Source organism: Oncorhynchus nerka, linkage group LG18 (genome assembly GCF_034236695.1).
Source record: "Oncorhynchus nerka isolate Pitt River linkage group LG18, Oner_Uvic_2.0, whole genome shotgun sequence".
Classification (NCBI taxonomy): Eukaryota; Metazoa; Chordata; class Actinopteri; order Salmoniformes; family Salmonidae; genus Oncorhynchus; species Oncorhynchus nerka.
The window spans coordinates 49766783-49792253 of record NC_088413.1 but is presented as its reverse complement, the minus strand read 5'-3'; the positions used below and the strand labels follow the sequence as shown (position 1 = coordinate 49792253).

General features: G+C 43.2%; 2 protein-coding genes across 3 annotated transcripts in view; both read right to left on the bottom strand.

Annotated features, from left to right (window-relative positions):
• Positions 1 to 100: 100 nt before the first annotated feature.
• Positions 101 to 24608, bottom strand: LOC115146041 (disheveled-associated activator of morphogenesis 1-A-like). Of its 2 annotated transcripts, XM_065004159.1 has the most exons (23): positions 24541 to 24608; positions 23466 to 23560; positions 21888 to 22221; positions 21326 to 21436; positions 21128 to 21231; positions 20951 to 21017; positions 20732 to 20849; positions 19993 to 20131; positions 19208 to 19266; positions 18902 to 19089; positions 16767 to 17045; positions 16208 to 16315; positions 15217 to 15243; positions 13783 to 13880; positions 12470 to 12554; positions 10734 to 10840; positions 8140 to 8228; positions 6426 to 6594; positions 6166 to 6273; positions 5441 to 5501; positions 5144 to 5275; positions 3906 to 4076; positions 101 to 3604 (listed from the first exon to the last, which is right to left on the bottom strand). In XM_065004159.1, the coding sequence occupies exons 1-23, from the start codon at positions 24547 to 24549 to the stop codon at positions 3398 to 3400; spliced, it is 2865 nt and encodes a 954-aa protein (XP_064860231.1). In that variant the 5' UTR covers positions 24550 to 24608; the 3' UTR covers positions 101 to 3397. The 2 variants fall into 2 exon arrangements, with proteins under 2 accessions (XP_064860231.1, XP_064860232.1); XM_065004160.1 differs by lacking the exon at positions 15217 to 15243.
• Positions 24555 to 25471, bottom strand: part of LOC135561627 (disheveled-associated activator of morphogenesis 1-like) — a 37710-nt gene continuing 36793 nt past the window's right edge. The window contains exon 4 of the mRNA XM_065003350.1: positions 24555 to 24612. Coding sequence (XP_064859422.1) covers positions 24555 to 24612 — 58 coding nt within the window. The remainder of the gene's footprint in view (positions 24613 to 25471) is intronic.

Genomic DNA, 25471 nt, shown 5'->3' with positions numbered 1-25471 from the left:
AGTCTTTATTTCTGGAAAACAGAAATACAGTTTAATACAATCCGAGATGAATTACTGGTTGTAGTTTTGGCTTGTAAACATAAAAAAAACTGATTCAACAGATAATTAACATCCAAGTTTATTACTTTAGTTTTGAAATAGAAAGTTGTTTAAATAATAATAAAGCTGTATTGAAAGAATCCACATACATCAGACATGCTATCACACAGTTAAGTAAGGAGGGTGTTGGTAGAAATGTGACCAAAGGTTTAAGAAAAGGTTTTACTAATTGGGGAAGACTAAATAACTGAAATCTTTCTGCTGGACATGTTATAGTGAGGAATAGCCCATGGTCTTGACTCTCAGTTCCATTCCATTCCATTCCACACATTGGATGAAGGCGTCTTCTGTACAGGGGAGTTTTGTTATGAGCCCCGACGCTGAATCTGAACAATAATGCATTGCTTGCGGTACGGCTTTGGAAGCATAAGGACCTTATGTTATAGATCAGCAAAAAAAGGTTCAATTGATACAGACCTTGATAGGGTTAGGGTTCCCACACGGCCATATCATGTTACAGCGCTTGTTTTTCGGAAAACAGACGGAAAAGGCAACCACCTGTGCTAATTACAGAAGACGGTGCTCGTAACACCTGTGTAATCGTAGTTCGGGGAGTGTCGTTTTGTCAGATGAAGGCACCCATAGCTGGATCTGTGCAAAACTGCTACAGTAAGTGTATATTTTTTATTTGAAGGATTCTTTCTGATGAAGGATAAGGGCCATATGTTTCGAAAGCCGCATCGCAAGCAATGATTAACGTTTGTAGTTCAAATGAGCCACTCATGGGCGAAGCTAATAGCTGAAAACTGTAGGGAGAAGGAAGACTGCCGCCTGGATTTTTTGAGAGTCAAGTGAGGTGACACTGGAACGGGCATACAGTATGTACATAATATACACATACAGTACCAGTCAAAAGTTTGGACACAGCTACTCGTTCCAGGGTTTCTCTTTATTTGTACTATTGTCTACATTGTAGAATAATCAAAACTATTAAATAACATATGGAATCATGTAGTAACCCCCAAAAAAGCGTTAAACAAATCAAATATATATTTTATATTTGATATTCTTCAAAGTAGCCACCCTTTGCCTTAATGACACTCTTGGCATTCTCTCAACCAGCTTCATGAGGTAGTCACCTGGAATACATTTCAATGAAACATGTGTGCCTTCTTAAAAGTACATTTGTGGAATTTCTTTCCTTCTTTATGCGTTTGAGCCAATCAGTTGTTTTGTGACAAGGTAGGGTTGTTATACAGAAGATAGCCCTATTTGGTAAAAGACCAAGTCCATATTGTGGCAAGAACAGCCCAAATAAGCAAAGAGAAAGGTCAGTCAATGCGGAACATTAAGAACTTTGCATGTTTCTTCAAATGCAGCCGCAAGAACCATCAAGCGCTATGATGAAACGGGCTGTCATGAGGACCGCCACATGAAAGGAAGACCCAGAGTTAACTGCACCTCAGATTGCAGCCCAAATAAATGCTTCAGAGTTCAAGTAACAGACATCTCAACATCAACTGTTCAGAGACCGCACGAATCAGGCCTTCATGGTCGAATTGCTGCAAAGAAACCACTACTAAAGGACACCAATAATAAGAAAAGACTTGCTTGGGCCAAGAAACACGAGCAATGGACATTAGACCGGTGGAAATCCGTCCTTTGGTCTGATGAGTACATATTTGAGATTTTTGGTTGTGAGACGCAGAGTAGGTGAACGGATGATCTCCGCATGTGTGGTTCCCACCATGAAGCATGGAGGAGGAGGTGTGATTGTGCAGGGGTGCTTTGCTGGTGACACTGTCTGTGATTTATTTAGAATTCAAGGCACACTTAACCAGCATGGCTACCACAGCATTCTTTAGCGATACGCCATCTCATCTGGTTTGGTCTTAGTGGGACTATCATTTGTTTTTCAACAGGACAATGATCAAAACACACCTCCAGGCTGTGTAAGGGCTATTTGACCAAGGAGAGTGATGGAGTGCTACATCAGATGACCTGGCCTCCACAATCACCCGACCTCAACAGGGTTGAGATGGTTCGGGATGAGTTGGACTGCAGAGTGAAGGAAAAGCAGCCAACAAGTGCTCAGCATATGTGGGAACTCCTTCAAGGCTGCTGGAAAAGCATTCCTCATGAAGCTGGTTGAGAGAATGCCAAGAATGTGCAAAGCTGTCATTCACGGCAAAGGGTGGCTACTTTGAAGAATCAAAACTGTATAATATATTTGGATTTGTTTAACATATTTTTGCTTACTACATGGTTCTATATGTGTTATTTCATAGTTTAGACGTCGTCACTATTATTCTACAATGTAGAAAATAGTACACATTAAGAAACGCCCTTGAACAAGTAGGTGTGTCCAAACTTTTGACTGGTACATGGCAGTAATGAACAAAAAAACAAATATTGGGCTGCATAGTTTCCAGACTGATATCCTCCGTGTGTTAGGATGACCAGATGAAGAGCAATTATTTTTGGTAACTCTTCAAATATTATAGAAACAGTGACACTGTCCTTTCAAGTCAGCAGGCCTAAAATTAGATCCTACTCTTCTACAATATTGTATATTTCAGTTCTAATGGAGTATTTTATAGATGAAAGTTATAGGCTCTAATAAAATGGTAATATTGCATCTTTGATTTGGTTTTAAATATCTAAATTAGGTCTTTGCAAAATTGTGATAAGAACAGTATTAAAATGTGTTTCTTGTTATGCTTTTTTGCTCATCTCAAAAACGTAATTCATACATGATTGATTGTGCTTCAAGAGACACTGTTTCTCTGCATGGGGTTGGCATCCTCTACTGTACTCTCTAGAGGTGTCTGACTGACTGAACACAATAGCAGGAAAGAAGTTCCACTTTCTCCCGTTTAAAAGAGGAAATGTGTCGCAGCCGGTGTGTGCGCGTGTGACCCCTGGCTTTCCATTCCACTTCCTGCTAATTTTTGCAGGTAGGAAGGGTCAAGAAGAGTGTCCTACTCCAGGGCAACAGCCCTATGCTATTAAAAAAAGTGTCCCATCCGCGACAGGAGAAAAACTGTCATTCAGAGCACAGCATTTTAAAAGTGTAGGTTTTGGCAATTAACACAAATAGTTTAGAGAGTCACTCCTTATCCATAGTTCATGGTTTTCAGAGGAGGTAATATCTTATGTCTGTTTCCAGATGGACACAAGCTCTGGGTTATTGTTGCTTGAGTAGCAGAAGAGTAAGTAGAGTTCTGTCCACCCCCTTTCCTGCTCAGTTCCATTTTAGAAGTGAATTCTGTCCACTCCCAAAACTGGGGGCACTAGGCTCATGCCAGGACACCAGAGGGCAGCATAGCTTAGCTCCAGTAAGACAGGATCTGTTGTTTCAGAGGTTCAGTTTGGTGACGGGTCGCTCCCTGCTGGTCTCAGCTGATGAGTTGACGCGTTTGCGGTTGCGTTTCATCTTGGACAAGTCCTTATCGAACACCTCCCCGGAGCGCAGGGCTGAAACGAGGTCATCGAATTCACCGTCCTCCTCACAGTTCTCCTTTGTCTTCTTGGCCTTGCGCTCCTTCTCCCTCTGCTCCTTCAGCTGAGGGGACAAAACAGGAGGAACTTAGTGACTCACACTTACAGTAGCATTGTATTTGGTGTATTGAGTAAATGAGCAGTACAGCAGTACAAGAGTAGTGCTCATTTACAATACTGAGTAAATGAGCACTACATTTGAGTGTGACTAGGTCAAGAGTAGCTTGCATATTGTGTAATCTCACAAACACTAGTTTGATACCCATTTTCAATAATTGTTACATAATGAATGGGTGGTGAAATGGTGACCATAGGTGACTCTCTCTAGTGTTGTGGTTGGAGATAGACAATCTTAACAATCTAACCTGTGCTTCCATGCGGGCCCGTCGTTCCTCTTCCTCCTTGCGTCTGCGCATGTTCTCATTCTCCTGCTTAGCGTCAGCGAACGCCTGCAGGAATTGGTCGAAGATTCCAAAGAACTCGTCAGGCTGCATACGGGTTGCATCCTCTCCAAAATGCTGCACTGCCTTCAGAAACTGGAGAGAAAACAAAGTTAGACACCAAGTACTTCAAGATGGTCAAACTTTCTTTCCTGGAAAGAAAAAGGAGTATCTGTGATTCTTCATCAAGATGTAATGAAATGCAGTCTGTGTGTCACAGGTGATTCAGTGTGAATGTAGGTGAACATTCTTTCAGTGATACACTAGGGATGAATGTGTGAGACCTTGTTGCCTGGTTGATTAATCTAGCTTTAAATCAGAACCTACCCCCATCACACCTGGGTTGAAATACTATTTTAAATCCTAACTAATACATTATCTTGGCTTGATTGAGCTTGTCTGGCACATTGGAACCAACAGAACTGTTGCAAATGTTCACCTTGCACTCCAGACAGGGAAGGGCAAACACTCAGTATTTGAAAGATTTCGAATAGTATTTGACCCAGGGTCTAATCCCAACAGAGATAGTGTCTTCCTCCCTGTCATTGTAAAGTGTAATTTGACACATAAATAACCCTCTATCCCCTGCACATGTATCAAATATATTTGAGGGGGATCGGGGGAAACCACGCCTTTGAAACTGATAGCCTTGACCCATCTTAGTTAAACACTAACTGCCTATATTCAGAGGTTCCAATGTCCACACAGGTAGACTGTAAACCATACTGTGCTCGAGTTACTATGTCGTTGAAATACAGTGAAACACGAGGCATAGCATTCCCAGATATATGAGTTGTTTCGATCTTTAAAAGGTGACTTCAAAGCTGCAGTAAGAAGACTGTGTGCTACCTACTTGGTTATGTGGCCAAGGATAATGTTACAGGATTTGCGATGCCCATCAATTATTTTTTATAGCTCTATTAGAGCTCCTAGTTGTGGAGAGGGGAAAGATGGACAACACGACCCCAACCCCATAGAAATACAACTACTAGAATGTACATTCCCATTCAAGTCAGTGTTCTGTGATGGGTGAACCAACACCCATTTTGAGTGTAACCATGTGTGTTCCTGTCTGAAGGGCTTTGTCCTCACATACAGACAGACAGACAGACAGACAGACAGACAGACAGCATGGCCCCCAGCCCTCTGCCCCCCGTTCTCACCAGCTCCTTGGCCTCAGTCAGAGAATCATCCACCTCTGAAAAGCTGAAGCTGGCCACTGTGATGAAATGGCTCACCACAGACACAAACTTATCCCCCGAAACCTGAGGAAGACCTCTCTGGAAATCCAGCTCCTACAGGGAACAGCATTACAGGAGAATTACATAAATGCCATCAAACAACCCAAAACACAAGAGCACAGTACCATGCCCTTGGTAGAGGAGTGTAAGCCTAATTACACTGCCTGAGATATCATGTGTGGCTTCATTAAGGGAAACCAACATAAAATGGCCACTCACCAGCTCCACACTCTTCAGACCAGAGCGTAGATTGTTGATGTCTTTCTCCAGCTCTGTCATACTGTGGATAAGAGGAGAGGAAAGGGAAAGAGAGGGACTGGAGTTTATTCACATGAAGCAATTACAAACCATCTGTTCTCCAATCAAGCTATAACTTAGAGACATTAAATGTGAGACAATAAAACCCAACTTCCTCCCTTCTCACTCAGGAAAGAAATAGATTCAGGGTTCACTAGGTTTTAACAGAAACTAACTTAGATTATCTTTATTTGCAACATGTTTTCTTACCGTTTTAGGTTTCCTTAAATCTATGGATTATGCTGTTTGCTATACTATTGCTTTCTTCTGGTAAGACAGGAAACACCTTGACCTACCAAAGGTTCTAGGGTTCACACATTTGAATTAGGGGCATTAAGGACAACCTGTGCCTCTGACAAATCCAGACAATATAAATATGACCTTTGACCCTCTATGTAAACAAGGTTTGTAAGGCAACACACACAGCAATACGGTCTTAACCTTTCACATTTTCCACTTAAAGTCAGGCACCATAAATTTAGCTTAGAGAGGAAGACTCAACTTTTACACTGTTGTTACAAGGTTAATTACACACAATTGCTACACAGACATGAAAGCAACTTAGGTTTATGAAACAGTATCGGTAGTGCGTGTGTGTGGAGGGGGGGGGGGGTTCTGATTCAGTCATCCTTAGCAGCAGTTCTTACTTGACTTTAGCTGCCTCTGGAACACTCTGAAGCTCCTCCTGGAACACAGCCACTTTGGGATACTTCTGCTCCAGGATGGTGATCAGGTAATGCAGCAGAGTAATGTTCCTACAAACACAAACATCATATACATCACACACAACATCATTCTCTTTTAAACTTAGAGTTGTGTCATTTGGACAGGTCTCCTATGTACAGTACAAGTCATTTTTCATATCAATGGAGTATATATATGATATATAAACCAGACCATTTCTTACTTGTCAATGCTGGACTTGGTGTCAGCGATCTTGTTGAGTGAGGACACTTTGAAGCCATAGGCGTTTCCCCTCTGGCCCTTGTTCATGTAGTTACCAAAGGCCAGGACCACTTCCAGAAGCTGCTTGAGGTTACGGCTCTGCAGCATCTCTTTAGAGGCCCTGGTTAGAGCTGGGGAGAGGAAGAAGTTACGAGGATGCATAGTTAAATAAAAATGTAAGTCAGTTAAGAACAAATTCTTATTTACAATGATGGTCTACCAGGGAACACTGCCTTGTTTAGGGGAAGAACGACAGAGTTTTACCTTGTCAGCTCGGAGATTTGATCTAGCAACCTTTCGGTTACTGGCCCAACGCTCTAATCACTAGGCTACCTGCCGCCCCAAAAGACATTGGTTGAATCCCAAATGGCATCCTAGTCCCTATAAAGGCTCCTACATACACTACATGACCAAAAGTATGTGGAAACCTGCTCGTCGAACATCTCATTCCAAAAACATGGTCATTAATATGGAGTTGGTCCCCCCTTTGCTGCTATAACAGCCTCCCCTCTTCTGGGAAGGCGTTCCACTAGATGTTGGAACATTGTTGCGGGGACTTGCTTCCATTCAGCCACAAAAGCATTAGCCTGGCTCGCAGTAAGCGATCTAATTCATCCCAAAAGGTGTTTGATGGGGTTGAGGTCAGGGCTCTGTGCAGGCCAGTCAAGTTCTTCCGCACTGATCTCGACAAACCATTTCTGTATGGACCTTGCTTTGTGCACGGGGCATTGTCATGCTCCTACAATGTTATTGTATGCTGAAGATTTCCCTTCACTGGAACTAAGGGGCTTAGCCCGATCCATGAAAAACAGCCCCAGACCATTCCTCCTCCACCAAACTTTACTATGCATTTGGGCAGGTAGAGTTCTCCTGGCATCTGCCAAACCCATATTCGTCCGTCAGACTGCCAGATGGTGAAGCGTGATTCAACACTCCAGAAAACACATTTCCAGTGCTCCAGAGTCCAATGGCGGCGAGCTTTACACCACTCGAGGCGACGCTTGGCATTGCGCATGGTGATATTAGGCTCCTGTGCAGCTGCTCGGCTATGGAAACCAATTTCATGAAGCTCCCAACGAACAGTTCTTGTGCTGACATTGCTTCCAGAAGCAGTTTGGAACTGGTTGTCAGTGTTGCATCCGAGGACAGACTATTTTTACACGCTTCAGCACTCGGCGGGTCCCATTCTATGAGCTTGTGTGGTCTACCACTACGCGGCTGAGCCTTTGTTGCTCCTAGACATTTCCACTTCACAATAACAACACTTACAGTTGAGCGGGGCAGCTCTAACAGGACAGAAATTTGGCGAACTGACTTGTTGGAAAGGTGGCATCCTACGACGGTGCCACATTGGAAGTCACTGAGCTCCTCAGTAAGGCCATTCTACTGCCAATGTTTGTCAACGGAGATCACATGGCTGTGTGTTCGATTTTATACACCTGTCAGCAACATGTGTGGCTGAAATAGCCAAATCCACTAATGTGAAGGTGTGTCAAAATACTTTTGTATATATAGTGTACCTTTAACACCTTAGATAGCATTATATCTGCAGGCTTTGATTATTGCCAGCATCTCTCATTAGAGTATGTTTACATTTGATTCCACAGTCCAACCAGTTATTAAAAAGTTTTAAAGGTAGATAATTTGAGCATCGAACATTGTAAAGAAAATCCTACCTTCAACTTTTGGTTTGACTTCGACGATTCTTTCAGCAAACTTCTTTTTGAAGTAGAGGGACTGCAACCTCTGCTGGTAATGGTTGATCCTGTATTGTAGTTTGAAGTGAAAAGGTTCATTAGGAGTTTACATAGATACAACGCTCCACTGAAACGGTTTGTGTAATATGGTATGACGTCCTAAATGAAGGGCATGAACTTTTGAATAGAAAGACAGTTTTTGGGGGTTTTGTTCATACATTTGATCAACAATCGGGGTTAAATGACTTTGACCTCATTCTGAGGTTTTGTGACAAAAAAACAACATCTTTGCAACATCTTTTACAAATGATCTTACTGGATGAAATACCCAACATGGAAAACTCAGAGCACATTTAATAAAGAAGCTCCTTTCCTTCTCGCTGCCCAAACGCTGTTTCCATGGCTACAATGTTTTCAGGAAGCCAAAACACAAACGTCGCCAGATCCTGGAAGGAAGTCTCTATTCCCATAGTAAACGGCTTGATACATCATGGAAAAATTGGTGCTGGTGCTACACTTGTACATTAGAACCTGCACATTGTTTCCCTTCCTGTAATCTAGTAATCCAATCTTCATTTGTAACACAGAATGCTCATTAAAGCGAGAGCTATTAAAACAGTGAGCCCTATCCCTGGGGTTTTGTTCTTTGTTGCTGCGCGAGCCGAGAATGTCTCCCCAGGGGGGCTTCATATTAATTCATGAACAATATGAGGTACATGGAAAGTTCAGCTGCCTGCCGCCACCTACACACCAGCCTCCCCCTCAACCACAGCCTCCCCCTTAGCTTGTAGACAGTGACTCATGGTAAAGAATAATCCAAAGAAATCAACAATTTACAAACACATATTATACTTAAAACATCATATTAATAATCATCATAATTTGGTGGGTGCTTATTTGTCTTGTTACACATGGTTTGAAATGGAAATGTGTTTTTTGCATATCCCAACTCCCCCTGAGAGTGAACATTGAGCAATTAAGTCCCTTGAGCAATAAAGTGCCTTGCTCAAGGGTACAGAAAGATTTTTCACCTTGTTGGCTCAGGAATTCAAACTAGTGACCTTTCGGTTACTGTCCCAATGCTCTAACCACTAGGTTACCTGCCACCACAAAAAAACTAAACAGTTTGGGGGCTGAATCTCATAAGTATAGTCCATAGTGAATTAAATGGAGAGCATCTATTTGACCTAAACAGGTCCAAATACAGTGCTGTTAATTTGATTTACTAAAAACGATCCCAATCCTTCTACATTCTCCCCAAACTCTCACTGTGTCACACCCTGACCATAGTTTGCTTTGTATTTTTATATGTTTTGGTTGGTCAGGGTGTGAGCTGAGTGGGCATTCTATGTTACATGTCTAGTTTGTCTAGTTCTATGTTTGGCCTGATATGGTTCTCAATCAGAGGCAGGTGTTCGTCATTGTCTCTGATTGGGAACCATATTTAGGTAGCCTGTTTGGTGTTGGGTTTTGTGGGTGATTGTCCTTGTTACTGTCTCTGTTACTTTGCACCAGTATTAGGCTGTTTCGGGTTTTCGTGTTACGTTTATTGTTTTTGATTCGTGTTTACTTTGTTTTATTAAACATGGATCGCAATAGCCACGCCGCATTTTGGTCTGACTCTCCTTCACATACAGAAAACCGTTACACACTGGACCAATGGCCTTCACTGGCACCTTTTTAATGTCTAGAGTGATGTCCCACAGCAGTTAGATATGCCAAAGAGATTTATGTTAAAAAGACGTTCACATCCAGCTAGCATGTGTCACTGTGTGTCATACATATGCTCCTGGTGTTGTAAAACAATGAGGGGATTCAATTAATCTGGCCTGGGCGCCCAGGTAGGTATGCTTTGCACTGGGTGAAAGTTGATTACATTCGTTATGGAACCGGGCTGCCTCCGGGCATGAGCTAGGTGGCCCATTCAAAGCCTAACAAAATTCTAGCATACTGTATGGAAAAGAGATGTTGTATGTTTCTGGACGATGCACCATTCTGCCTTGTTGACAACATAACCGAGAGGCGCAGATTACTGTTCCATTTGAGAAGGGCACTCCTCCCTCACCATTCAAGTCATGGGCCATAGACCAGCATTATCGAATCCGCCCAATGATCGGTCTAAATTCCTGACATTTTATTACAATACTATAAAAAGCATGAACTGGCGCAAACCCAGAGAAAATTATTTAGTGTAGAGGTGATGACTAATGGCGAATAAACTGTAAGCTATAAAACAAAGACAGTCACACACTCCATATGTATAAACTCCCAGTAATTTATTGGGTAAAACACCAAAATTTCGGAATCACTGTGCCTTCTTCAGGGTGATACTATAAACACAGAACGTGTTGTTACAGTAAACCGACAATGGAGTCAGTCCCTGATGAAGACAACTTTTTAACAATTAAGTCGTTTTTAAGTCAACTTCCCTTGTCATCCAAGAGCACCTGAGTATTTTCCAGTATACCAACAACAAAATAACATCCTGTGGCTAGTGCCTAATATGGGGAATGTAGTGATACACATTGTAATAGTACCAATTTTGTATTATGATACCGAAACGAAGTCCGTACCTGCTCATCTCGTAGAGGAAGCGGTCAGCTTTGGCCATGCGGTCCAGCTCATGCTTGTGCTCCTCCAGGAGATCCACGTCACTCTTCTCTGGGACAAACTTTAGCAGCTGGACAGGAACACAACAGGGGGAGAAGACTGTTACCAAGAGAGATCTTGTACATCCACATGCTAATCCCCATATAGATTCACTGTGATAGCTAATGTGTGGTGAGCTTTCTGGCACAAAATGTAAGGTAAGGCGAGTTTCCACCTTACTAAGTAAAGACAGCATTCAGATCCTTTAAACCCTTGCTAAATTACCTACGCCATCCGGGCAGGGCCATGCCCCACCCCTACAAATACTCCAATCCGTTCACTAACCCAGTCCCCTTATTTAGGTCCCTAAAGCAACAGCAACAAAAAGTCTTATAAAACTGGATTATACTTCAAGTACTCTCACATCTATTTGAAATTACTATAGTATTTCACCTAGTAACCATCATAATTATGGGGCGACAAAAAACATGAAGGCTCAGTGGTTTTGAGAAAAGTTTAACAGGGGATGAGGAAGGAAGAAAACGTGACAAACTGTATCAAAAATGCAGTTTTATGGTTACACGTCATCAATTAATCGTCATCAAAGCATCACCTGTAAGGTGGAAGCTAAATGGTGGAAGCTGCTACCTATCCAGACCCTTCAGATCTGCAAACATCGAAGGGTTAGGGGGATGGATCATGATTCCCCCTCCCCCCCTTGGGTTGTGCAATGGCGGAGATCTTTGTGGGCTATACTCGGTCTTGTCTCAAGATGGTAAGTTGGTGGTTGAAGATATCCCTCTAGTGGCGTGGGGGCTGTGCTTTGGCAAAGTGGGTGGGGTTCTATCCTGCCTGTTTGGCCCTGTCCGGGGGTATCGTCGGACAGGGCCACAGTGTCTCCCGACCCCTCCTGTCTCAGCCTCCAGTATTTATGCTGCAGTAGTTTATGTGTCGGGGGCTAGGGTCAGTCTGTTATATCTGGAGTACTTCTCCTGTCTTATCCGGTGTCCTGTGGGAATTTAAGTATGCTCTCTCTAATTCTCTCTCTCTCTTAGAGGACCTGAGCCCTAGGACCATGCCTCAGGACTACCTGGCCTGATGACTCCTTGCTGTCCCAAGTCCACCTGGCTGTGCTGCTGCTCCAGTTTCAACTGTTCTGCCTGCGGCTATGGAACTGACGTGTTCACCGGATGTGCTACCTGTCCCAGACCTGCGGTTTTCAACTCTCTAGAGACAGCAGGAGCGGTAGAGATACTCTGAATGATTGGCTATGAAAAGCCAACTGACATTTACTCCTAAGGTGCTGACCTGTTGCACCCTCGACAACCACTGTGATTATTATTACTTGACCCTGCTGGTCATCTATGAACATTTTAACATCTTGGCCATGTTCTGTTATGATCTTCACCCGGCACAGCCAGAAGAGGACTGGCCACCCCTCATAGCCTGGTTCCTCTAGGTTTCTTCCTAGGTTCTGTCCTTTCTAGGGAGTTTTTCCTAGCCACCGTGCTTCTACACCTGCATTGCTTGCTGTTTGGGGTTTTAGGCTGGGTTTCTGTACAGCACTTTGAGATATCAGCTGATGTAAGAAGGGCTTTATAAATACATTTGATTTGATGGATCGGAAGGGAATTGGGACCTGCTATATGGTATAAAGCCATTAAGCCGCTACAGTAGAGAGGAGGGCTACATGCTGTATGAGTGAGAGAGGAGGGCCCACCTGCTCCAGCATGTCTTTGGGCAGGTCCTCCTGTTCGTCCATAGTCAGGATGGCCCTCTTGATCTCCTCATTGGTCAGCTTCAGGCTGCAACACAACAGCATCAGCATTACCACAGAGGACTACTGTACACCAGTTCTAAATGGTCAACAAGAGAGGACACCAGTTGTACCAGTTAATGCCTTGTTATGGGTGTGTTTACTTTTTGTTTCAAAAGTCATGTGAAATGCATTCCTGTTATGTAATGTACTGTTCTACATGTGTCACCTCAAACAATTATCAGTTAGTATCCCTTTTGAAAAGCACTAAGTGTCAGTTAAAAAGAAAGTAAAGTCCAGAACTTAATATTGTGTGCCGCACACATTCAGCAGTTGCAGAGACAGAGTCAATATTTCAAGTCACAGCTATTAGAAAGAGCCAGCCAGCCAGAGAGAGCAGGTGGCAGAAAGCCTGGTGGTTCTGCTCTTTGAAAAGCTCCATTGGCAAACAAACACCCTCATCATCTGAGCCTGAAGCCCTAGCCTACCACAGCAGACCACGGTGCTTTCTGACAGGACTCCTCACAGTCCAAATACCTGATTTTGGCACACACTAATGACAGAGCAATTAAGATTCAGTCATGTCAATTTTATTAAATAAATGTACATATTAGCCTCATTCAAAGTGTTGGCTCAGTCTGAAAAGGCTTGTTAATGCATAATTGACACCACTTTGCAGAAATAAAACATTTTCAGGTCTGCATGTTCGAAAAAAGGAATGAACCGCTGTTCATAAACCACAAATATTGAATGAGACTTTAAATACAGGAAGCAATCAAAATAGCTGAATCCCTTAAACTTTCAGGTTTCTTTTACAAGTGTTTAAATTGAAGGATAGCTACATGAAATTAACTTAGTAGAAAGGACACAGGCCTCTGTTTGTGGTTGCTGCCATGGAGACCAGGGATGACAGTAATGAAGCAGCAAATAGTTCCTGGCCAACATCATCCCGTTACAAAGTACATATTTTATTCTTGGCTGCACTTGATGTTTAAACACATTGTCAAATATGAAAAATGATCTCTCAACTTGAGTCGAAGTTGATGTAAATACAGAATTGCTCAAATGGTAGATTAAATACGAATTGAATGTACACACTTGGCTGTGTACGTTAACAAATGAAGTGTGTGTGTGTTTGTACGCGTACATGTATGTGTGTGGAAAAAGACATTTCAAGCACCCATCAGATGGACACGATCACAATAAGTGATCTCCACTAATATAAGTAGGACATACTTCTGCAATGATGTCATGGGGTAGAAAGGTCAAATACTAACCGAGAGAGGAGGATGTTACAGTTCTGGGCTCTGCGACCGTCAATGACTGACAGCTCCTTGACCTTCTTGGAGGTCACAGTATCATCTTCGGACTCTTTCTGGAAGGAGAACATTTGGGAGGGAAGGAAGAGTTTGAACATGAACCGTAATTAGCTGAACTTCACATTCCGTTCATGTAAACAGAATATTATATAACTATATAACTATATAATTATACACTTTGGGATGGAGGCTAGCACGCAGAACAGCTCATTCTTTTTGTACTACTGTACATGACCTTAAGTTATACTCTACCATCAAGCTAGATTTAGACAGCTTTACTGTTTAATAAACACCCAATTGTAAATCACTCATCATACTTAAGCACTTTTGGATGCAGTATTTGCTGAACACAGCAAATGCTTGTGACTACATGACCTTAAATGATACTCTCTCTGGGAGGAAGAGCCACACCTAATACACCAGGGTTATATTCATTAGGGAACACGTAGAAAAATATTTTGCAACGTAAAACAAAAAATGTGTGTTTCCTATTGTACAAGCCCAAGTAGTCCTTGCTTGTCTCAGTCGGTATTCAAATTTGTGCGTAATGAATAAGATCCAGGAATAACAGTGCCCCATGCTATGCTAGGTGGAGGGCTGTGGCTGACTCACACCTGCATACAGTTTGGCTGTTGATCAACGGCAATTGGAACAAGTGTTTTTAAGGCCTCTTCCATTTCACCACCTGCTGGTACATAGTAACCAGACCACAAAACAGACACACACACACGCACATACACACACAAAGACTAGACACGATACCCATATGCATCCACCATAAACCCTAATAAAAGCCCAGGATGCACAGGAGACACACAGTATGAACATAAAACAGCAAATTGTTCCTTTGACTGGGTCAGTATTTGAAACTGCCAAATGGAGGACAGCTGTGAAACAGGCTGTGTGAAATAGTGTGTTTGGCGATCAATTGCTTCACCCCAAGAATACAGGAGAGATTTGTTTTTGGAAAACGGAGATCTGGCACTTTTTTATAGTTGCAAGACTCCAGCTGTTTGCAGAATTGACTGCGTGCCACAAAACCAATTTGGCTAATTATGTTCAGAAACATCTTGAAATGATAACCAATAAAACAGTTCATTCAAACATCATGTTGGTGTGTTTAGAAGTACAGTATATTCTAAAAGTCTTGATTGAAAGAATAAATCCACAGAAACACAGAGATGGAGGCTGCAGGAAGACATGGCTTTCACAAGTATTTCACCTCTACGGACACACATACACACAGAGACACACGATCCCCATAGACATAAACAGGACAGAGACAAGGAGAGAGAGAGAGCAGCGTACGATGAAGGACGGTAGCGAGCATCAAGACAGAAGCGTCACAGAAGCAGAGTAGGGTAAACGTCAGAGGGGTCAGAGGTCACTCACCTTGTTATTGTTCATTGTTAAGAAGTCCTAATCAGGTAGGTGGGCAGGAAGCAAGGAAGATTCGGCATTCATTATTAATCAGAACAAGCGTGCAGTAGGCTATGTATGGTGAAATACAGGGCCAGCTCAGCGGCCATTTATGCATTTGTTTGTGAGGAAAAGCGGAGTCATGAGTCAGAGATGCAAATTAACTTTGTTCAGACACATCATAAACAGCATGGGTTAAAATGTATAAATTCCTTATACAACAAAAGGAATTCAATTTGATGCAACTTTATTTATACTTTTAATGGGCAGTTAGTAATGGGAATTGGGCCCTAGTCTAACCTTTCCAATCACAGACTTTTTAGGTTGGTTAAAGGAAAAGGTATGGGAAAAGTGATATCTGGAGGATTTCAACTGAACTAGAATAGACATTGTGGACATATAAAGGCTTAATGAAAAATGCCACCCTTCTCATGCAGCATCATCAGTAAACTATCCAAGGGCCATGTTATCAGCATGGCTACTTCCTGTTCCAAACATTCATTCCGTCTGGGAACATTCACAAAGTAGATGATTCAATTGATCGGACCTACAAAAAACAAAAAAGCTAGCCTGGTCCCAGATCTGTTTGTGCTATCTTGCCAAGCCTTAAGGTCATTGTCACCATAGGAGTTGGCAAGACAGCACAAACCGATCTGAGACCAGGCTATAGTAAAATGCTCTGTAATGGCCTGATTGCCCTTTAAGCCAGTTCCAGACAATGTGTTGAGAAGTGCTGCTGGAAGGATTCAGTTACAGAGTGCAATGGCATGCATGTGTTTATCACTAGCTAGAAGTGTTTGTTAGAACAGCATGGTCAGTGGCCATGGAAACACTCAAAGTAGTTACATGCAAATTGTTAAGAAGTGATTCGAGGTCTTGTGTCCTGTGCTTAAGGATGAATTGCTATATACTGAAATGCCTTTTCCCTACAGTAATACTTTGGTATTTAGGTGTTAAACTATACCTGCTGTCTCTGGTATGCAGAGAAGGTCTTCTCGATGTCCTCAAGGTCCAGGATTTTGAAAACCTTGATGTCATCGACGTCCGTCCACACCGTGCCCTCCAGCTTATTCTGCAACAAAACAGCCCCCATCCATAACTAAGACTGTAAAAGCCATACACACACCCCTGGAACTCTAGAGGTTACAACAACAACATATAAACACGTCTAGGGCTGGTTTGCGATATTGATTTCATGCCATTGTGCAAACAATGCAAGAGATAAAGCATTGGGTAAAAAGGCAATCCTTATCCTTCATTCCCCCTGGACAGTCAGATGTAGCTACAAAAACCTCTGTTCTGTCTGCCTTGTCGGCACAGCACTCACTCCCTCTGTACTAGACAGACATGCACAAAAAAATTTAATTACTGGCTTTGTCCAAAATGACACCCTATTCCCTATTAAGTGCATTACTTTTGACCATGGTCCATAGAGGTCTGGTCGAAATTAGTGCACTTCATGGGGAATAGGGTGCCATTTTGGACGCAGGCCATCACGTTCTGACTAAGCAGAACTCACTGACCTCAGCCAGCTTGGCCCAGTTGAATGACTTGAGTGGGTTGGAGGGCTGGGGGATGTTCTTTTTCAGCCCTGGTCCCATGGGAGCTCCAGGTGGAGGAGGGGGACCCATGCCTGGAGGAGGAGGAGGGCCACCGGGTAGAGGGGGTGGCGGTGGAGGCATGCCCCCAGGGGGTGGTGGAGGGGGTGGGGGCATGGCAGCCTGCATGGGAGGGGGTGGTATGGGACCTCCAGGGGCCCCAGGTATGAGTGGATGGCCACCAGGAACACTTGCATTTGGCCTCTGAAAAAAATGGGACACATTGGGATGTATATTCGATTAGTACTGGATGTATTACAATAATTTCTGTTACATAATGGAAATCATAGAAGCACTCTGTACTAGCTAGAGCAGTTCTAATCAACATATATTGATTTGGAAGAACATCACAAGGCAATGTTGTTGTTCATGTCTAACTGTGCAGTAATCAAACATCCTGTGTATCCACTCCTAAACTGAACGGCTAAGGGAATCTCAATCGCACTCCACTGCCCTTTCACACATGGACAAAAGGAACACCTATGTGAGAATGCTGTTCATTGACTACAGCTCAGCATTCAACACCATAGTGCCCACGAAGCTCATCACTAAGCTAAGGACCCTGGGACTAAACACCTCCCTCTGCAACTGGATCCTGGACTTGCTGACGGGCCGCCCCCAGGTGATATGGGTAGGCAACAACACGTTTGCCACGTTGATCCTCAACACTCTAGCCCCTCAGGTGTGTGTACTTAGTCCCCTCCTGTACTCCCTGTTCACCCACGACTGCGTGGCCAAACACGACTCCAACACCATCATTAAGTTTGCTGATGTCACAACGATGGTAGACCTGATCACCGACAACGATGAGACAGCTTATAGGGAGGAGGTCAGAGAACTAGCAGTGTGGTGCCAGGTAACAATCTCTCCCTCAATGTGAGCAAGACAAAGGAGCTGATCGTGGACTACAGAAAAAGGCGGGCCGAACAGTCCCCCATTAACATCGACAGAGCTGTAGTGGAGATGGTCGAGAGTTTCAGGGTCCTTGGTGTCCACATCACCACACACCAAGACAGTCGTGAAGAGGGCACATCCAAACCTTTCCCCCTCAGGAGACTGAAAAGATTTGGCATGGGTCCCCAGATCCTCAAAAAATTCTACAGCTGCACCATCGAGCGCACACTGACAGGTTGCATTACCGCCTGGTATGGCAACTACTCGGCATCTGACCGTAAGGCGCTACAGAGGGTAGTGCTTACGGCCCAGTACATCACTGGGGCCAAGCTTCCCGCCATCCAGGACCTATATAATAGGCGGAGTCAGAGGAAAGACCATAAAATTGTCAAGAGACTCCAGTCAACCAGTCATGAACAGCAAGCGGTATCGGAGCGCTAAGTCTAGGACCAAAAGGCTCCTTAAGAGCTTCTACCACCAAGCCATAAGACTGCTGAACAATTCATCAAATGTCCACCAGACTATTTACATTGACCACCATTTGTTTTGTATACTGCTGCTACTCGCTGTTTATTAACTATGCATAGTCACTTCACCCCTACCTACATGTACAAATGACCTCAACTAACCTGTACCCCCGCAAATTGACTCGGTAACAGCAACCCCTGTATATAGCCTCGTTATTGTTATTGTGTTACTTTTTAATTTAGTTTATTTGGTCAGTATATTCTTAACTCTTCCTGAACTGCTCTGTTGGTTAAGGGCTTGTAAGTAAGCATTTCACGGTAAGGTCTACACTTGTTGAATTCAGCGCATGTGACAAATACAGTTTGATTTGATTTGAAAAGAGGACATTAGCCTGGCCCCAGATCTGTTTGTGCTGTATAGCCAACTGCTATGGTTGTTGTTTAGCACGCAATTATCGTAGGAATTCGCAAGACAGCAGGCTATGTTGTTGTTCATATACAACTGTACTATAACCAAAGCATCCTGCCTTTATTCCTGATTGGAAAAGCTAAAAGAACGAGTAAGGTGTAAAGATGTGATAGTGTAACATAAAATTACAATGCATTTTGTGATGCTAACATTTTTTTATGTTTTTCCTTGGACTTTTGGAAGATATCCCCATTGTGAGCTAAAACAGAGATCTAAACAAAGAAACGTACAGTGCTGAGGTCATGCAGCCGGGCGGAGAGGTCGGCCACCTGCTGCTTGACCTGCTTGTGTTCGCTGGACTCCTTCTCCAGCTTCTCCTTCATCTTATTCAGCGTCTGCATCATGTCCTCCTTCTCCTGGGTCTTGGCCTCACACTCGCGTTCCTTCTTATCAAACTTCTGCTGCAGCTCATGGTGCTCTGAGAAACCAGACCAGAACAGGCGAGACCAGAGCAGTCGTCAGTATGATGATACACAGTACAGAAAGGTCTGCCTTCCGACAGTTCCAACGCTAATAGAAACCAGAAATGTGTGTACCTTTTCTCATTTTCTCGGCCTGTTCTTTCCATTGTTTGACTTCATTCTCGTTGACCAGCCTGAGCAGAAGAACAGAGGTTAATCTAACGTATTAAACATCGCAGCAAAATCCCACTAGGCATTACCCCCCGCCACTGAGGTTAGGCATAGGCTTAGATTTAAAAACGGGTTCATTAGACAAGTCATTGGTGATCAGAGTTGACAACTGGGAACCTGTAAAATTCTTCTAAACCTACCCAGAGTCAGATTGAGATTTGCAAGAGGCAGCTGAAGGGGTTGACTGATGTTTGTGTATGTGTGTTTGGAATTCTACGTGTCACAGATTTCCTCATCCAAAAAAACAGATCAAAGCGCTTTAATTCTGGATTATATTTTCAAAAAGGAATTATTAAAATCCTGGTAAAACCTGCTTGCTGATTTTTAGCAAGTATTAAGGGATCAGGGTATTCATGCTAAATCAGCAAATAGCATTGGAAGGATTGTAAAATGAAAGTGATAATAGGACATACATATTTTACATGTAACATTTGTGATGTACAGTACCTGGACCAATAGTGATTTTGATCATGGCCACTGTATTGAGTGCAGGATAACATGAACGCATTAATAAATATACAGCACTGTTTATATTCATGATCACCATATTCGGGTTTAAAGCCATTTCTGGAATGAGGCATGTTAAATAACACATGGAGATTTATGATGAAGACCGTCAGCCCTCTGCCGTGCGGGGGAACGTCAAACCAGACTCAGGCATGTCGAAACATTTCCCCCCTCTCACTCACATTCGCACCACGTTCTTCACGTTGAAGTTCTCCAGGGGGGTGACGTCAGGGTCATGACCTTTGTCGTTCTGTAGGACGATCTGCTGGACGATGCGGTCCAGGAGGAGCCAGTAATGCACTGTGTTCCCACTACGCTTGTCTGAGAGAAGAGAGAGCTTTATTAATACACCTAAGGGAACATTTGATTGTGCCAGCCAATGCATATGCAACAACAAACATCTAGGGCCAGTCTTCTGGACACAAACTAAGTCTCGTCCTGGAGTAAAAAGCATGTTTAATTGAGATTGTCCATTGAGAATGCTTCTTAGTCTAGGACTAGGCTAAATCTATGCCCATGAAATCCTACCATACACATAGCAACACAATAAGGACAGAGTCTAAGGGGAGAGATTAGGCTGAAGCCAGCTCCCTCAGGACAACATACACAAAGCTAAAGCATTGTGGAGGAACAACATTTCCGCTGTAGTGTAGAAAGTTCTTATCAAACGGCAGAACACGTTCTAGAGAGAAATCCCTTACATAAGCAGAACTCCAACAATAATTTCCAGGTATTTAAAACTACCTAAAGAGGACATCATTTTTACTGCTGTTCTAAAATACACTAAAAACACTGATATATAACCACCTTGGATCCCTTTGAGAAACCAAACAGTCTAGTTCTCAAAGATGTAAAAGTTGAGGCCTGAAAGAGTCTTGGCAAACTCAAACAAATGGCGGACGGGAGGTAGGTGGCACTTACAAGGCATAAGGAGACAGTGCTGTAAGACAGATATAAAGTGCGGGTGTGCATCTGTGTGGTTCATCTTCTTCTTTATGAGCTCAAACACTTGCGTGGCACTTTTTGTGTCAATGTGCACCTGCAACAACAAAAAACAAACGCCGATATTAGAACTAGTAGACAGAGAAACGACTATTACAAACTCCATGTACTGTATAGGTAAATACCAATGTTACTCACAGTGTCAAAGCGTTTTGCCAAAGATAGTTCATCCTCGTTTCTCAGCATCTCAAAGAAGTCCAAATGCCTGGAAGACAACATCTCATGGTCAGACACAATCTACTGCAGTTGGGTATGACAGTGTGGTCTAGATCTTAAATGTACTATAGCAATCACGCAGTTTATGACTTCACTCACCTGTCTAACGTTGAGTTGTCGTGAGACCTCAGTTTATCGATGATTGGCTGGATGCCCAACATAAGGAACTCGTATCGCAGGTGAATTCTGAACTCAAAGCTCGACTGTGGAGTACAGTACACATAGCAGTTAAGACTCTCTGAAGACAACCAACAGGACCATAAGAGGGCAAAGACTTCGAGGAAGAGGAGTACTCACCTCCCCTGCTCCCTGACTAAGCACTGCATTGATGAAGGACATGATGGCTGTTTTCAGGTTGACCTCGTCCCTGTAGCGCCCCGTACTCCTGTCCAGGTCATTCAGCAGAGTCTAAGACAGGAGAAACAAGGAGAATTTTTTTTATTTTACTAGGCAAGATCAGTTAAGAACAAATTCTTATTTTCAATGACGGCCTAGGAACAGTGGGTTAACTGCCTGTTCAGGGGCAGAACGACAGATTTGTACCTTGTCAGCTCGGGGGTTTGAACTTGCAACCTTCCGGTTACTAGTCCAACGCTCTAACCACTAGGCTACCCTGCCGCCCCTTATTCACTTAAGGAGTAAGCATCAGTAATATGATCTTAAGAAAAGAATTGCTGTGGTCGTAAACACAAATTAGATAAACATCTCTAAATGTTAAGTGAATAAGACCATGCAATATCTCTGGCACAGCCTTAACACACGGTTAAGGAAAACCTTGGGCTAACACATTAGTGTGAAAAGCCCAATTGAACACTTGGCTACAGTGGTGTCTATGAGGCTAGGGTGTCTGTCTTCCCACCTGGAAGCGTGTCCTCTCGCAAGCGAACTTCTGATAGTGCAGCATTGCCTCCAGGATCTTCCTGTGCCCTCCTGGCACCAGACACACAGCGCCCATGATCTCCAGCACCGCCACTTTGGTCTTGACGTTCTCAGTTGCCAGGCTCTGGGCAATGATGTTGATGCTCTCTGTGTGGGAGAGCACATGGGAGCGCCCCTGGGAGTTGTTCATCAGGGCCTTGATGCAGCCAATCAGGGACGTGTGGATCTGGGACTCGGTGGTCTCGTAGTCCATGCTCTTCAGGAAGTTCAGGATGCAGGTCAGACCGTCCAGGTCGATGAACCGCGTCACAAACCTTTAAAGGATGAGGATTGAGGGTAAAGGTCAGGGAGAGAGACAGGTTGCATTTGAAATGGCACCCTATTCCCCATGTAGTGCACTATTTTTGACCAGAGCTCTTAGACCAGAGCCCTTTGAGACTCCCGAGTGGCACAGCGGTATAAGGCACTACATCTCAGTGCAAGAGGCGTCACTGCAGTCTCTGGTTCGTATCCAGAATGCATCACATCCAGCCGTGATTGGGAGTCCCAATGGGCGGCTCACAATTGGCCCAGCGTTGTCTGGGTTTGCCCGAGGTAGGCTGTCATTGTAAATAAGAATTTGTTCTTAACTGACTTGCCTAGTTAAATAAAGGTTAAATAAAAAAATATATAAATAAAATAGTGTGGTGACCATGTGTTCTATGAAAATTGACTAAATTATATTTATAGAGAGTTTGATCCCTTTGTTGCCCTCCACAGTAACTTCACTTTGTTTAACAAAACTAAGAGTTTGCACACGTGTGTTTGCATGTGCTTTCGGTGTGCATATGTGTTCAATGTAAGCAACTGGAATTGCAGTTGTCATTCCATGAAAACAAGAACAGGAGGACAAATAAACATCCTCAGCCAGCAGCCAAGCGCCATTTAGCACAGTAAAACAGGCATGGAGGAAAACAGTGAGCTCATTGGTGATAAACTACCATGACCCCTGGGAGGGGTTAGAGGTGAAAGGTGAGAAGGAGACCTAACCTCTGGAGGACCTTAAGGGGAAGACATTTTACCTCACGTGTGTGCTTGCATACGTGCACGTGTGTGTGTGTGCGTGTGTCAGACTAGTCTACGCGGTGTGGTCTATAGAGCTGTAATATCATATTAATGCAGTGGTGTTTGGACTGGAACTGAGTCTGAATGGCTCTCAACACAAAGCCTAGTCTGGTGATTAATCATATTAGGTCACTCTAATGATGATGAATGGACTCGGAGACTGAATTAACAGTGAATTAACTCAACCTACTTTGTGAAAATAGCAGACTCACTAAATCACTCTCTGCCAAAATATGTTATGACTTATGCTCGAAATAGAATATGAGTTTATCATAACTAATATCTCATAAAAGAAAAGGAAACTCGATCTCATGTGATCTAAGGCTATCCAATTCTTCAATTTCAGCCTTCGGTTTCACAAACACATACATAGCACACATCATAATTGAATGCATGCATACGAGAACAAGTAAGCATTAAAAGGAGCATGAGTGTGTGAGTGTCACTGGTTTACCTCATGGGTTGTGTCCTTAGAGCTGTCTTTAAACTCTCTATTGTCTTGTTCCTCTCTTCCTCATCCTCCATTTCCAAAGCAATAAGGGTCTTCCTCTGGTGATGACAAGATGACTCAATGACAATGTGCTCACTAAAACTCAAAATGGTGTCCTTCAAGGCTCTGTTTTAGGACCGTTATGGTTCTCTGTTTTTTCCAGGCCATAAGAACTGATTCACAGTGCTGGGAAGGAACCTGCTCAGTAAGCTACTATCCCTAGCTGTAGACCACCAGCAGGCAGCTCTTATCCTATTATCCCAGCAGACCACCAGCAGCTCCTTCACTGATACATGATTGGAGGTCATTTCCTTTACTTGGCCTGGAGCAGGCTACACCCTGTGGTAACAGTTAGAAGTTAGGGATCCAACCAGAATCTCACACCTGCCAGCCCTAGTGCTACTGTAACTTCACTGCCCTGTGAAAACATCCTAAATTAGCCTATAGGGATCCCCCCCAGGACTACTACCTCCAAACCAGAGGAAGCATGTGGAGATTTAACACACAACTCCAGGGTGTGAGATTCCATTAAGGGACCATAGATTAACGTCATCAGCTTGTCAAATAGTGCATGTTCAGGTGGACAAGCCTTTTCAGCGCATATATTTTTAAAATATATGTTCTCAATAACTTACCAGGTTAAATAAAAGGTCATTATTATACTGCATATTTGCCTAATATAAACTGAGAGGGTTTTACAGTTATTTACATATGTGAGAAATATGTAGCATTATAAGAGACACACACACACAGACCCCCCCCCCCACCCTCCAGGCAAAACTATAAAACAAATTGATATTACCCTTAATTTACTCAAATTTTCCACAGATTTAGCATCAGACCATAAGCTTTTACAAGGAGAGATACCCATAAAATAGAGGGTCTACTCTATATAGTGGCTAGTGCAACACCAAAATCACATGGCTCTGTCTACACTACAGCATGGTTGGTTATTGTGTGTTATTGTTTTGCATCTGCAATGTTAGCTATATTTGCCAAGTACAGGTTGGGTATTTGATGAGGGGAGAAGGATACTTACAGCAGCCATGGAATTCAACTGGTCGATATAGAACTCTGGCCAGCTAGTCGCACCCTTGCTCTCTTCTCCCTCCTGAAACAGAAAACAGACAGACAAAGGGTTACATAAAACACACACACATTCCTTCCGCACCACATAAACGTTTAATATATTTCCCTTGACCATCATATCATTATCCAGACAAAACCCAAACCCTGTGTTGAAAAGTACAGTGCATAGCCTGAGAACAGAGAATACCTCCAAGGCCTTATGACCCCTATATAACCTGACCCACTAGCGTGTAATTGCAGCTCAACTCCTTCCAGTGACAGTGGAGTGTGTGAGCTGGACTGCCCTCGTTAATTTCCAGCCTAGTCTCCCTTTGGGATCATAACAACCACACCAGATATGTACTCTCTGGTTCTCACCTGGCTCTCAGTCTCACAGAATGTATAAGGTTGCTGTGCAGCCTAATCTCATGGATTCTTATAAATCCCTTGTGTATCGCAGGCTCAAGTCGTCCATTTTGTCTTAGGTTTTGGCTGAGCATGAACAGTCTAGAGTAATGTCCAGTACATGCCTTTTCCCTCCTTAGTTATGGGTTCTCAACAGATGGTAGTATTTGTATTGTATAAAAAGGTTAATGATCTGAAATAATGCCATCGTACATTTACTGCAATTGGGTAATTTTCTATGTTTAGGCTATAATCTGCTACTGCTCCTCTTTAAATCACAGCATACGTTTGGCCAACACTGACCAGGATCAAGCCCAGCCTTCAATGCACAAGTTCTTTCAAACATTCTTCCACAATCATTTCAAAAGATAAATTATTCTATTCTTCATTCTTTCTTCCTGTTCAGTGTCCTAGTTCTGTATACTGTCCAGTCCCCTGGCACCTCATAATTGAAGCCTTTGAGTCCCCACAGGAGTGGTTAGGTAAGCAGATTTAAT